Here is a 15,462-nt window from a genome sequence, read left to right on the forward strand (position 1 = left end):
TACAGACACACAGGATACACCCGCTCATAAACTGAATCTCATAAATAAATCTTTTAGAAACTGATGCACATCTAGATGCTGGGTGTCTAGATCTCACACCACTTCTGGTTATAGAAGAATTAAGTAGCTAAAGCTTCAGGAAAGCCCCTAGTTACTCTACCACACAGAATATTTTGTTGATTTTTTTTTTCTGGCTTGCTGATTTCTTTATCTAGAGGGATGAGAAGAATAGCACAGCATGGTCCTTGTAGCTCAGCTTCTGCAGACAGGCCCAAGTGCCACCTCAGCCCCACCCTCAACATCTCAACATGTATGAAAGTTAGACAAGAGCAGTACCAAAGGGAATTCACAAAGTACAGACAGCACAAGCCAGAGGCAAATCACAGCACTGAGTGGCTTGTAGGTGACACTCATAATTATCAGATTCTCTAAAAGGGAGATCTGGTGGAATATGCCATTTCATCAGCTATTTAGTTTGAGATGTCTTAGGCTTGGGGCACTACCGTTTTTATCACTGTAGTAGGCACATTCATGGGCTACTGAAGAACAGTGCAGTTACAGCCTGCTTCTCAAGGTGCCAGTGGCAGTCTCTCTACACAGGAAAGTGAAGAGAAACTCTCTCACACACCTGTTTTCACTAAGTCCACATTTTGCTGCATTCATCTATTGTTTTCTTAACCCATCTGCTTGGTAAAAACAATACTTGTTTGGTCCTTCGGAAAACAAACAGCCCCCCTGCCAGGAGAGAGTTCCTCGGCTATGGTATGAAGAAATGACAATGTCTGTGAGAACTTACTTACCTGCTGACGTGATTCACAAGACGGGTCTGCAGCAATAGATCTCGTCCTGGCAGGAGATTGTCGCAGATGAGGTGCTGATTAGAGCGGACAGCAACTCCATGGCACACACAAAGAGAACACAGCACATCCAGGACCTGCGGAGAGATGGCCCCTCCAGCTGACTGTGACTCAGGCAGCAATAGCACTTTCCACAAGGCAAGCACATGTCCAAATGTGTGTGTGCGTACATGCATGTGCATGCAAAAGACAGGTTGATGTTGGGCATCTCTTTGAATCACTCTCTCCACCCTACATGCTGAGGCAGGGTCTCTCACTTGAACCCAGAGCTTGCCAATTTGACTACTCTAGCTATCCAGCTTGACCTGGAGGTGTGTGTGTGTGTGTGTGTGTGTGTGTGTGTGTGTGTGTAGGGGTGGAGGAAGGGGTGCTTCCTATCTCTGCCACTCAAGCCCTGGGGATACAGGAAGCTGTCACAAGTTAGTGTCCCAGCTTTCCTGCAGCTGAGGGAGGTCTGAACTCTGGTTTTTCATTCTTTCACGAGCACTTTATCATGCCCCACCCAGAGCCTCAGCTTGGCCATTTTAAGATGGCAGTGGGTGTCCCAGTGACTCCCCAGCTTTCTTTCACATCCAGGGCAGGAACTGCTTGTACTCCCACAGCTGTGACAAGCACACACTGGGCAGTCTTACTTCATGGAATCTAAGGATGGAAAATACTCATGACAACTTCAATACATCTTAAAACCATGTTATGTTAGCATGTATCTTGACAAAAGCCACACTGATGTCCAGGCTACCCAGCACGGCTTAGATGCATGTGTATGTTGTATGATATTCAAATCATGATAAATGAATCAATCTTCTCAAACATTTATCATTTATTTTATTAGTACTGTTTCATTTTCTACATAAAGTAGAAAATTAGTAAAATTCTCAAGGTGCCTGTTAATTGAGAAAAAAAGATTACATTTTATTTTCCATTGTTTTAAATCATTATATAACATTGTAGATATTTTGGCCTCTCGGTATTTTATTCCTTTTTTGCTAGTTGTACATTTATTCTATTTTTCTCCCTGGTTTATACTTATTATGGCAAAAACATTTAAAAATCCTCTCTTCTCACCTTTTGCAATATGGAGTCTACTGTTCACCATTTGATGGTTCTGAGTTCACTCATGGAATCAGCCAGCTGGCTTACCTTGTGGTTTCTCCCATGCTTGTCTAAAAGTGAGATGATGGACTTGATGTGTCCTTCCTTAATAATATTCAGAGCTTCTGGGCTCTCCACCAACACACAGTGGAGGACCTCCAGGATCCCTACAGAGGAGAGAAGGCAGAAAGAAGGTTGACATTTTGGGAACTAATCACTTTTTATTTTTCCACTCAACTGCACTCTCTCTGCTCCACACCTCATCACTTACAGCTCCCTCTGTTTGCCATGGGGCACTGTGGAAGCCATAGGTGTCATGTGCCAGGACAGACAGATATCCGAAGATGACAAATCCCAGTGGAGAGAGGTGTGGAGCTTATTTCGGATAATAGAGAGTGGTCTGGCAGGCTTGGGGAGCTCAGAAAATGTATCCCCCCCCCAGACAGTCACAGAGGAGGAGGAGGACAGAACAGAACAGGCCTGAGGAGCAGGCACACAGGGTGGGCCAGCATTCAAGACAAGCATGGATGGACAGTAGCTTAGGGCAGACCCTGGAGCTTTCTGGCATTTAAAACATCCTACACCAGCAAGAGGAATCAACGGATAAGCACTTGCAGCCAAGCCCAACAACTTGAGTTGGGTACCCCGCCCTAAAAACATTCATGTTAAAAAATGAAAGAAATAAGCTAGTATAGAAATGAAAAATATAAACTAATACCATCATAAAAGTAGAATATACCTTTTTCTGTTTTTATAAACGAGCAAAGACAAAGTGGGTTTCAATTTGAAAATGTTTAGTGCACACTTGAAAAGGTACCTGAAAACCATGATTATTTTTTTTCTATGGTCCTGTCATTGGGCCAGCAAAATGATTCACACTGATATAACGGTGCTTGCTGCCAACCCTGACAACATGAGTATGTATCCCCAGGATAACACATGGTAGAAGCCTCAAGTTGTCCTCTGACCTCTACAAGTGCACTGTGGCATGGTTGACCACATGCATGCGCGTGTGTGTGTGTGTGTGTGCATGCACGCTCGTGTGTACGCGTGCACACATACATACACATGTGCACATGTGTACACATAAACACAACCAAATGTAATTTTAAGAATAATAAAGAAATAAACAAACTAGCCATCCACTGTTGCTCATGTCTGTGCCAATTGTCTGTAACCATGGCATGCAGTGGTCTCTCTCTCTCTCTTTCTCTCTCTCTCTCTCTCTCTCTCTCTCTCTCTCTCTCTCTCTCTCTCTCTAAGAATGGCATAGAATTGGGAAGAAGCTTCTAAAATCCCATAGAAAAGTTATGTCTCAAGTGGAATTCACGTTCTTGGAACAGATGCTTGTGATGTCGGGTTCACCAAAGGATGTAGAGGCCATTCCTTCACCTTCTCAGGAGCTACACCTGACCCAAATCCTTGTCCTGAAGGTGAGAGCAATGGATGGTGGCTTCTCTACCTTGAAGTTAATCAGTTAAAACATCCACAGATATTCAATGTATATAGTTCCTCAAACTCTGGGGTAATTTAGCAGTTGTCTGACAGACTGATGATAATAAAAGAAAACAGAGATTCAGGAAGCCCAGGCTTGAGATAGAGATGCTGACATCATTGTACCAAAGCTGCCCACAGCTGTCACCAATATCTAAGCTGCAGCGCTAAAATGAACTCATCATCCCGTGCCTGTATTGGACCTGATACTGCTGATGGGAAGGCAGTATTAGTAGATTTCCCACACTATCCTGATGGTTTCTTCTCTCCATTATTTATTACTGCAGAGCATGTGGATGTCTTCTTTTATTAACAGCTTTATTGCTCTGTCCTAATGCATTCATTCACTGACTGTGGCTGCTCCCCACTACACATCAGAACTGAGGGGATGTACTCAAGACCTGGAGGCACACCAGCTCTAAAATATGTATCCAGAAACTATAAAACCTGAAGGAATCAGGAGGTCTGATTCCTTCACAGAGAGGAAGGCTATGGTAGAAGCCCTGTCCCTGCCGTGAGGAAAGGATGAGCTGGGAAAGGAGATGCAGACACAGAACCCAAAGGACCGGACCTCCAGGCTAGGAACAGCAACACATTCAGGGACCTGTAGTACTCAACCAACAGCCCAGACTGAGCTTCTTATGAGAAGTTGCTAACAAAGACAGAAACAAAACAAAGTAAAACAAAACACCAAGAAATGGAAGACTCTTAGCAAATAATGGCTCACAAAGGCTCACAGCAAAACTGGATGCATCCACAAAGGCACATGTCTAGGTCTGGATGTGAAGAGCATATACTATGAATGAGAAGAATGGTAATGTGAAAACAAAGCACTGACAGCAAGGTGGAAACAGAGACTCTATTAAGACAGAGAATCCTTAGAATCACATGGGGTCAGCCATACTTGCATACACAGTGGCCAATGGTAAGGACAACCGTCTCAAACAGAGGGAGAAATGGAGGACCAGTACCTGTGAAAACTGTCCTCTGACTTCCACATGCATGCCATGGCATGTGCACACATGCACTCAAGCACACAAACACATGCACATATACATACACTTACACATGTCATAAGCACACACAAAGACTAAATGATTTGAGTTTCAGTATATGATAAATGACCAATTTATTTTTAAGTCTTCTGAAAAACAGAAAGGGAAAAAAAAGAAACTGTAGAATTTTCTTTCTTTTTGTTACCAAGAGCTAAGTGGTAAAGCATAAGTTATCATAAGTAGAGTTTCTATCTCTTACACGAATGGAGAAAGAAAATGTTTATATATCACACTAGTATTCAAATGCATAGTTTAAAAATTGTGATTGTAAGAGATGTGGCTTCAAGGCTAAAGGATAAAAGACGACATTACATATATTTTGAATTTTTCAGAATGCTTTTGAGGCCAAAGAGGAAAATAAACTCATTATTTCTCAAGCTCACATGATATTGAGAAGGGGTGGGGGGAAGTTGACAACGTTTAAGTTTAAAAATAGAACATAGATTTGCAAAATCAGGGAGGAGGTGAAAACGGGAGCCAGCATATGATACTCTTATGCATACAGAGAATGGCAGGACTTACTCTGTGAGAGGTGTCTGCAGAACAAATGAGCCAAGGAGATAGACTAACGTTTGGAATTGGAAGGCGAGTGTGAGACTCCTGGGGTAAACTTACTGGGAGAAGTACAAAGAGAAAGCAATGCAATCATAATGTACAGTTCAGCCTAATTAGGCTTCTGACAGCTACCCCCTTCAGTTCAAGGGGCCAGGCTTTATGAAGGACAAAGAAACCACAATTGCCAAAGGACAGTTAGGAAGAGGGAATTGCAGTTCTAGACAGTTCGAGATTGAACAACAAAATGGCCAGATCAGAAATTCTATATTATTCAAATTTTTATTTGGATACATTGGTATATCTCTAAAAGATAATAAAGGTTGAAGATGTGGCTCAGTAAGGTGGTAGAGTATTTGATTAGTAGGCATGAAGCCTAGGGTTTGATCCCAGCACTGCTTAAAATGAGCCATGATGGTGCACATCTGTTATCCAATCCCAGCACTAGGGAATTGGATACTGCAGGTTCAGAAGTTCAAAGTCATCCTCCACTACACATTGAGCTGAAGGCTTGCCTGGGTCACAAGACTGAGTCTCAAAGAACAAACGCTAGTCAAATGCTCAATGGTAACCTGAATCACAAACATTACCAGATAGTCCTATGCTGTTTGGCTTTAACTGATTTTCCTCTATCAGTTTATTACTGAATACATCCAGTAGGCTAGTCTCTGTGAGCTTGGGTCTGAGCATAATGTGGAAGGAAGATGACATTACTACAGAGCTCACAGTGTTGACACAGGCTCAGTTCCCCTCTGCTTTCCCTTGACCTCAAGCAAGTGCCTACAAGTGCTTGGCCTCGACTTCTCCTGTTGAATGGAAATCTTGTGATAGGATGATAAGGTTTCAGGAAGATGGCATGTTCAAGATGAGCTCTCCTTGCCTGCAACATCAGGACCAGAAGTGTTTTAGATTCAGGAGGTTTCTTCACTAATGTTTTAGATTGGCATACACATAAAGAGATATGCTAGGGACAGAGTCCAAGTCTGAACACAAAAATCCATTATGTTTCACATGTTACATATGTAGTCTTAAAGTACTTTGATTTATTCTGATGTATATTAAAGCTATTTATTTGTTGTTTGTTTGTTTGTTTGTTTACTGTGTGTATGAGTGGGCATGTGTACTGCAACGTGTTGCAAAAGTTAGTGGACAACTTTGGGAGTTCTCTCCCATTATGTGGATCAGGTCATCAGGCCTAGTATTAGCACCTCTACCTGCTGCCAGCCTAAAGGCTATTTTATATAATAGACTAAATAACTTTTCATATGGAATGTTGACAGCACGCCATGGATAAAAGAGTATATGACCCTCCTTCCTCTAGCAGACATTGAGTAAAATGTGCAAGTCACTGCATTCTGGCTGTGACCAGAATGTGACTATGAAGTCTCTATCCAACTTTCAACTTGTAGTGTCTTGTTGATGGGCCAAGATAGGGCCCAGGGGACCACTCTTCATTGCTTCTTACTGCTTTCCAAACCCTGAAATGTACGTGAAATACAGTCTCTGCAACTGCCTATGTCAGATCAAGTTCTTAGTCTTGGCAGTTTCATAGATTATCATGTCTACCTCCATTTCCTCTCTAGCTCACCACATCCATTCCAACACAGTTCCCTCCTAACTTCATGTCTGACCATGGACAGATGTGGGGCCATCTATGGGTATGGGGGAAATCAAAGGACGGACGGAAGGAAGGAAGGAAGGAAGGAAGGAAGGAAGGAAGGAAGTCAGGCAGCTGCTGGGAAAGAGACAATCAATGGGGCCCAGGCAGCACATTCTCATTCTATGCCACAATTTGGGCTGGCTCGACCTTGTCTTGTCTTGTCTTGTGCAGGAAACCACAGCTGCTGTGAGTCTATGAGTGGAGCAGCCATATCCAGTGGTCCCTGCCACATTAGTGATCTAGAGCGTAAGGTAGTACCCATAGTTCTCAGAGTTGCAGCCTCTCATCAGTGTTTAAATAGATAAGGAATCTCTTGGGCCCATCTTTAATAGGTCTTGAAGAAAAAACTGAGACTCACAGAACAAGAAAGGTTTTCAGACCATGCAATCAGCTGTCTGTTACCTCAAGAATCAACTAGGCTACAGTTGGCACATTTGCTGCTGTGCTCACCCAAATGTCCTTTGCCATATAGCACACAAACCTATTTTCTTTCCAAAACTCTCTATAAAAGAGAAACATCATAAAATAATCATGAAAGATACCACTAAGGTAGAAGAAGTAGAAATGGGGCAAGTATGATAACTCTACATAGGAAACTTCTGCCCGTTGAGAACTTGCAGTCTTAATGAGTAAAAAAAAATACATTCTAGAAGCCAGAGCCCCTTCAACCATTGAATCATCTTGGGTTTGACACTCATGACTGAGCCAATGAGGAAACATCCCCAACCTGAAAGCCCGAGTCCAGCAAACCTTGCTGTCCCTTCATCCTTCCAACTACAGCAGCTCAAAGTGATCAGTTTTCAAGTAACCACGGAAAATGATTGTAGAATCACTCAGCTACACAACGTGAGGCAGGGCACCATTTATCCAGTACTTTAAAATGGCTAAAGAACTCTTTTATTGTAAGAACCATTTTCTAGAAACATAATTTGCTTTCCCCTTCTCTACCTGCTTTAAGAAAAGGACTCTGAATGGGACAAAGATGTCAGGAAATATAGCAGCATTGAATGTTTCTTTTAGCTTCCCCACCCCAATTAAAAAAGGCTCTGTTTCAATTGGAGTTTCCTTGAGAGATTCCCTCACTTGCTACATATCATCTTGTTGATAAAATAAAACAAAAGAAAAGAAGCCTTCCGAATGAAGTAGTAGAGACTATTTGACTCTGGCTCTGTTCTCTCTCTCTCTCTCTCTCTCTCTCTCTCTCTCTCTCTCTCTCTCTCCCATCCTAGTTGCAACTTCATATTTTGTAGAGAAAGGAAATGAGCGTAACGGCATATCCCCAGCAATAGTGGTTCTCAAAAATCAACCTTAAGTACCCGTCTCTTCTGACTCAACATGTTACATCTAACCCTGGATCAAGGAGGATGACATCATAGGGCACTAGATGCTCTTGGATAAAGTGGTGGAAGTAATGTGTTTAGAATATGAACAGCTTCAAAACTCCAAGAAATCATTAACTGTGATAACTTCAGGTACTTAAAGCATCCTGTGTCCAGGAACTGAACACTCGTTTCACAGCTCTGGCATCTGAAGCCCACCCCCAAGAACTTGCACTGGTTCTGCACTGGAAGGGAGTTGGCAGGCTTACCAAGTGAGAAGTCTTCCATCACTGCAAAGTTGTGCAGGTTCACAGTGTTCAGAGGACAGTACAGCAGAAGCCCACCCTGCCCCTGACCTGTCTTTAGATGACTCATCCCCACAGACAGTACTGCCAGAGCTGAGATCACCCCAGTGGCAGCTCTCACTTGTGGGTTGTGACCCCTTTGGGGGTTGCATATCAGATATCTTACACATCAGATATTTACATTGGGACTCACTACAGTCACAAAATTACAGTTATGGAGTAGCAAATCTTATAGCTGGGGGGTCACCATGACAAGAGGAACTGTATTTAAAGTGTCCAACTTTAGGAAGGTTGAGAACCACTGGCAATGACAAACACTTCATCTTCACCCACCGTACTCGCTTATACCAAGCTGTTGTCTTTTCCATGAACTCTGACTTGCTAGGCACGAATGTGCATAGCTGTAGTTTAAATGTGCACTGTTTAAAGAACAGACAGTGATATTTAATTCCTTGGATCCCGAGTTGGTTTCCATATGGGAACCAAAACAACTGAACCAGGAGTGGAAAGGAGAGTTTTATCTGGGTCAGGCAGGATGGGGAGACCCTGGTCAAACCTGAGAGATTTTCAGAGTTCCTGCCTGGAACAAAAGTAGTATTTTGTGGAGAATCTTCAACTGTTTATGAAACCTGCTTAAATACAATGTACCATTTGGGAAACTAAGTTCCCACATTACCCCATATTACCTAAATATCCTTGCATCTACAATTCTTTTGAATACAAAGGAAACAGCAAGAAACCAAATTCTAAAATCTAAAGGGTTTTCATTGTTGTTGTTGTTGATTTGTTTTGTTGTTGTTGTTGTTGTTTTTGTATTGAGTGTATCAGGAATCATCAGTTTGAGGAGGACGAAGAATTCTAGCTCTTTAGTTGACTTCAAAACTGTATCACTAGCCTTATTTTATAAATATAAAACCATAAGATTTTGTGGGCATCTCTGCTGTGGACCAACATTCCCTGGAAAAATAGCTGCACGTCCCACTGGCCCTTCGCAAGGCTGAGTAATTGCTGGGAATGTGAGCATTGTAAGATGGTTGGAATGGTGCAGGTCTAGGGCTTAATTATGATTTATCTTGTGCTGTCTTCATCATCCTTTTTTTTTATGTTTATATAAATTTTAACCTCTTTTTTTTTAATATTTTTATTTTCTATATTCTTTGTTTACATTCCAAATGATTTCCCCTTTCCCGGATCCCCCCTCCCCATATGTCCCATAAACCTTCTTCTCTCCATCCCTTCTCCAATCACCTCCCTCCTTTTTCTCTGTCCTTATATTCCCTTCCCATGCTAGATCAATCCTTTCCAGGATCAGGACCCTCTCCATACTTCTTCATGGGAGTCATTTGTTATGCGATTTGTGCCTTGGTTATTCAGGGCTTCTGGGCTAATTAATATCCACTTATCAGAGATTGCATTCCATGTGTATTCTTTTGTGATTGGGTTACCTCACTTAGGATGATATTTTCCAGATCAAACCATTTGCCTAAAAATTTTGTCTTCAGCATCCTTAATAACCATTCCTTGCACTTCTGAGTCTGACTTGATATCCTTGCACCTATATTAACTTAACAAATCACTTGTGTTAGCATTCTTTCTAGGCTCCACCCCAAAGTTACCAGGCAGATATGCCAGGTATGCCAGGTAAGCCAGGTATGCCAGGTATGCCTGACTCAGTGTAAAAGGGACTGTTTGCCCCTCCCAACTCTCTCACTCTCTTACCCTCTCAGTCTTTCCCTCTCTGTCCCTTCTCTCCCCATCACCCCCTTCTCTCTCCACTTATGGCTGGCTTCTACTTCTCTCCCCCTCCTCTCCTCTCCTCTCCCCTCCCCCCTTTCCTCTCCTCTCCTCTCCCCTTTCTTTTCTCTCCTCTCCCCTCCCCTCCTCTCCTCTCTCTCCCCCTCCTCACTCTCTCTGCCTTTCTCTGTCTCTACTCCCTCCTCGACTCCCTTTCCCATGCCGTAAACAAGCTCCATTCTATACTACATCCTCAGGGAGAAAGGAAGCCTCACAACACGCCCTGTCTTAGTCAGGTTTTCTATTCCCGAACAAAACATCATGACCAAGAAGCAAGTTTAAGAGGAAAGGGTTTTTTCAGCTTACACTTCCACATTGCTGTTCGTCAACAAAGGAAGTCAGGACTGGAACTGATGCAGGTCAGGAAACAGGAGCTGATGCAGTGGCCACGGAGGGATGTTACTGGCTTGCTCCCCTGCCTTGATCTGCTTGCTTTCTTATAGAGCCCAGGGAAGGCACCACCCACAATGGGCCCTCCCACCTTGATCACTAACTGAGAAAATGCCTTATAGCTGGGTCTCATGCAGGCATTTCCTCAAGGGAGGCTCCTTTCTCTGTGATAACTCCAGCTTGTGTCAAGTTGACACACAGAACCAGCCAGTACAGGCCCACAAAGGCATCACCTTCCCCCACACCTTACCATGGCTCTATCAAACATATCCTGGTTCTTCTTTTTTATAAAACACAACACCTTGTTTCCACCAACCCGAAATGTCATCAAATAGCTCTGCATCCTACAGCTGATCTTTCCTTTTCTCTTTTCTCTGGAACTATACAAACTTTGAGAAGCCTCTTCTACATTGCAACATAGACTTGGGGTAACCTAAATCTGTGTTCTCAGGCCATGCTCACTCATATTTGGCTCTAGAATGGACTCTTCTTTCAGGCTTATATTAAGAAGCAGCTCAAAACAGAGATGACACTGCAGGTACCGAGACCTGTGAGGCTTGTGACGTCATACAAGCGACAATTAAGACAAAGCAACAGCCGCCATATACCCAGAATTCCATGGCCCACCTTTAATTACGTCATCACCCGTATATAACTGGGCAGCGTTTCTCCCCCACCCCTCATGCCCCTCACACCCCCCCCCCCCCCCCCCGTCCTCTTTTCTCTCTTTCTCTTCTCCCTTCCCGCCCTCTACCCCTTTCCCCATCTTAAATAAAGTCCCATGTGGAACTGTTTGGCCTGGTGTATCTCATTGCGGCCCACGTGGCCTGTGCATGCGCGGCGGGCAGACAGGACCTTTTGCGCAGAAACCAACAGACACAATATAAATAAAAAAATTGAACCAATTCAAATGAAAATATAACACTGAACTCGAAAGTTTGTTTTGTCTTAAAGTAAAAAGGAAAAATTATGGTATTCACCAAGGAGAAAACTAGGAACATACCTGAGGACGCTTCCAGCCTCTCCAGTCTGCTGATCAGCCAGTCGAGGGAGCCAGAAAATTGAGCACAGTTTTTACGATTTCCTCTAATTAGAGCCGCTGCAAAAGATGAACATGTATTAATGTGAAATTAAGTTCAAGGACCAAGGTAAGGTTGCAAGAGGCATAAAATATGAGAGAGAACAAAGCTCCTCCCAGTCTTATCTAAACCATATGCAAACGCAACTACAAACACACCCACACACATAAAATTGAGTTTTGTGGGGTTTTTGTTATTTTGACTTTTCATGTCCAGGCTTCTCCAGGAGGAGACTGAGAACTTCTCATTAGAAGGCAAACAATTCCAGGAAGCAGGGATTCACACCAGGAGATGAAAAGGAAGAGAGACTGAAACCAGCTCTCTGGAAGTTTCCCCACTTGGCTTCTAACACACATTGCTTTTAATTAGCCACCAGACTGAAATATTTGATCTCTCTGGAGCCCAATTTTCACACCTATACTCCAAAGTTGTTAAGAACATATCAGATTTCCTGAGACAAAATTAAAGGACATATACAGCTAGCAGCTATGATTCTAACAAGTGTGCTGGGAGATGTAACTGAATGAATGCTGGGGGGAAATGGCAGGGTCAATTGTTAGTGAAGTCATAAGCCACTAGGTACCTCTCACCATTTAGAGATCCCAATCATATAAACCCAGTTTAGAGGAACCTATTTTAACTTTGCCTAGCATTGTGATATCTCAACTTCTTGTTAAAAGATCCTATCTCACATGAAATTCTGAAACGGCATTTATTTCTACCCAGATTATATACTCAAAGGAAATGCCGTTGTTTTCCACTGACGCTCAGCAGATTCAGTTCTATGACAGCAAACTAGTAATTTTTTTTCACAAAAGTTCTATGCGTACACCTGTCAGACTGTTCAGAAACACTGTAAGTGCTTACAGCTGTGTGTCAGATTTTTGAACTGCATGAGATTTAAAGGCATGCAAGGACAGTCATTATTTAGTCTGGTCACACTAGAAGGCAGACTGAAGGACTGGGGTCCGAGGCTCTTGCCTGGAACCTACTGCTTAAGAACAGGAGGGTGAAAACACTTATGTTAGTCTGTGCAGTCCACAGTGAAGATGCCCTTCATGTCTCCTCCCAAAGTCAGCCAGCAAACAAAGCTGATTCCTGCTCTGGCAGAAAAAGTGAAATGCATAAGGATAGGAAAATATTTCTCCCTCTGCCTAAAAGGGGACTTAGAAGCCTCAGGAACAGGATAAAAGTGCACACAGTGACAGGGTCTGAGGACAGGTGTGTGCCACCATGCCTGCCGACCTCAGTTTGATCCTCAAGACCCAGATATGCTGGGAGAAATGACAAGTCTTGCAAGTTGTCCTCTGACCTCCATGTGTGTACCTCAGCATGCCTGTGCCTCTCCCACCCACAACACACAATGCACACAAATAGCATGTAAAAAAAGAAAAGAATCAATAAAGTTTTGACGGTGCCCATATTCATCACAGTCGTCTTCATCTCATGACCATTGTCATCCCCAAAGTACAGTGCAAGTCTAACATGAGCAGAGCATCACATCATAGAATAAAAGACAAAACTCTTCCCAATGCTACAACAACACAATTCCACAAGCATGCTTCCACTGCTGCCTCACTGGCCCTAATCTCTATGGCTTTCATCTTCCACAATGTTGTTGTTGTTTTGGTTTTTGGTTTTTTGGTTTTTTGGATTTGGTTTTTTTCGAGACAGGGTTTCTCTGTATAGCCCTGGCTGTCCTGGAACTCACTCTTTTCCCTTCCCCCACAGCATTGAGCTGGGCTTCTCAGCCCATTCGATCAGTCTGCTACATTCCAGGCTGCCACCCCCAGCCTTCCACTTGTGTTATCCCTGGCCTTTGTTCTTCTGAGAACCATACAGCTGCTTTCACCTGGAAATCAAGGCTGCCTCAGGGCAGTCTCACCTGGAAACACCCTGGGACCTGTAAAACAAGAAGTCCTTTAACCCCAGCAGGCGACCTGCTGAGAAGAGGAGCCAATGATTTCTCAGATATCTCCTTGAGTCTGGGGGGAAGGGTTTGGCCAAACTGTTAAAAGGTCTGACCAACATTAAAGTTTTGGCCTCTATCAGTGAAACATTGTCCCAGCCCTTCTTTCTTTTGGCCCCTTCCCTATCTATACCTCAGCTTCTGTTCCAGCAACCCAGTTCATAATAGCTGCAGGCAGCTATAGAATACAACACACTCTGTAGACCAGGCTGGCCTCAAACTCAGAAATCCACCTGCCTCTGCCTCCCAAGTGCTGGGATTACAGGCGTGCCACCACCACCGCCAGGCAAAACAAAACAAAACAAAACAGGGCGGGGGGGGGGGGAATATAAACAACTCGGGACCCTCTAAGTTGTTTTAATCTAATATTTTGCCTTATTAAATCTCTTCACAATGTAGAAAGCTTAGGAGAGATTTCTCAGCTGCACAAATGAGAAACTGGTTGCCAGTGTACACAATAAGAATATCCAGTGTTTAAATAACAGTAGTTCATCTTATGTGTAATAAAAAGTCCAACTTAGCTCTTAAGAAGCAAATGCAAGCTCATGGAGCTAATTTTTATCAATGTTGAATAATTAAAACTCTTTAAACTTTTATCTAGGCAGAATGTGAAAGTGAGTATTATTAGTTGTCTGTGTCTGTGTCATTTTGTGTCCTCTGCCTATGCCTGTGTCTGTGGGAGGTCAGGCTAAGTCACCCTGCAGGTATTGGCACCTGTTGTTAACTCATTCACCATAATTCTCCCTCCTCAGCCTTCCAGGTGCAGATATCACCATACTCAGCCTCATCATTGAAAACTAATTTTAAAAGTTATTATTAATGTGCTGGTGAGATGGTTCAGTGGGTAGAGGCGTTTCTTGTTGAGCCAGATGAGTAAATCCCAGGAACTCCCATAGCAGAAGGTGAGGTCAAAGCTGCCCTCCAATTTCCATACGTGCACTGTGGCACATGAGCCCACATGGATATACACACATAGTAAATACATGTAATAACAAAATTCTTATTACACGATTTGGTGGCCTGAATAAAAATATCCCTATCAGATCATGTATGAGAATGCTCAGGCTCTAGCTGGTGGTGGAATTAGAGGAGGTTTGGGGAGGTGTCCTTGTTGGAGGAAGTATGTCACCAGAGGTAGGCTTTGAGAGTGCTTAAAGACTCATCGTTTATACTTGGGTATCTCAGTATCATGTTTGTAGTTGAAGACATCCTGTTCCAGCAACCATACCTGCAACTTCCCACCATGCCTCCCTGCTGAGATGAAGGCTTATTATTGGCCCTCTAGAATCATGGGCCCAAATAAACTCTTTCTTCTATAAGTTATCCTGGTCATGGAGTGTCACCACAGGAACAGAGAAAAGTAAACAACATATACAAGTACTCAAGTTTTTCATTTCTTAGCTTGTGTGAGTCCCAATTTAAAATAGTCAAACTGACTGAAATTTTTTGACTTAAGGAAAAGGTAAGATGAATTTCATAGAATCAGTGCTTTTGATTATGAACTCTGTTTCTGGGATATGGATATACCATTCAGTGTTCTCTTATGGTACTAGGTAATTAGTTCCAGTCCACCAAGTCATCACCAATGGCCAATGGTCAGCAGTATATTAACAGCATTTTGGGGACACATGTCTTTAATACACTATTTGAGCCATTCTTCCTTTTAAATAGGCTTCATACACAATGGTTGTATCCATTTGTGGGCCACATCATTCTGGCTCTGAGAACTTTATGAAAGGCTGTGCTAAAAAAATAATATTTGGGAGGTTAGATATATCAGACCCATTTTCAACATACCATATTTTCAACTTATGAAGTGCTTATGAAGACATGACTGCCATGTGCTGAAGAGCTTTGTGACACTATTATAACATCCTGTCTTTATACTTGCATATC

The 15,462-nt window shown here is 42.9% G+C and overlaps 1 protein-coding gene across 1 annotated transcript in view; it reads right to left on the bottom strand.

The window, feature by feature from the left end:
* The window catches only part of Ryr2 (ryanodine receptor 2), a 466,338-nt gene that overhangs the window by 266,432 nt on the left and 184,444 nt on the right, over nt 1–15,462 (bottom strand). Inside the window, exons 17-19 of the mRNA XM_052156653.1 lie at nt 11,522–11,617; nt 1,998–2,116; nt 801–934 (exon numbers count right to left, since the gene is read on the bottom strand). Coding sequence (XP_052012613.1) covers nt 801–934; nt 1,998–2,116; nt 11,522–11,617 — 349 coding nt within the window. The remainder of the gene's footprint in view (nt 1–800; nt 935–1,997; nt 2,117–11,521; nt 11,618–15,462) is intronic.

Source organism: Apodemus sylvaticus, chromosome 14, assembly GCF_947179515.1.
Source record: "Apodemus sylvaticus chromosome 14, mApoSyl1.1, whole genome shotgun sequence".
NCBI classification, from domain to species: domain Eukaryota; kingdom Metazoa; phylum Chordata; class Mammalia; order Rodentia; family Muridae; genus Apodemus; species Apodemus sylvaticus.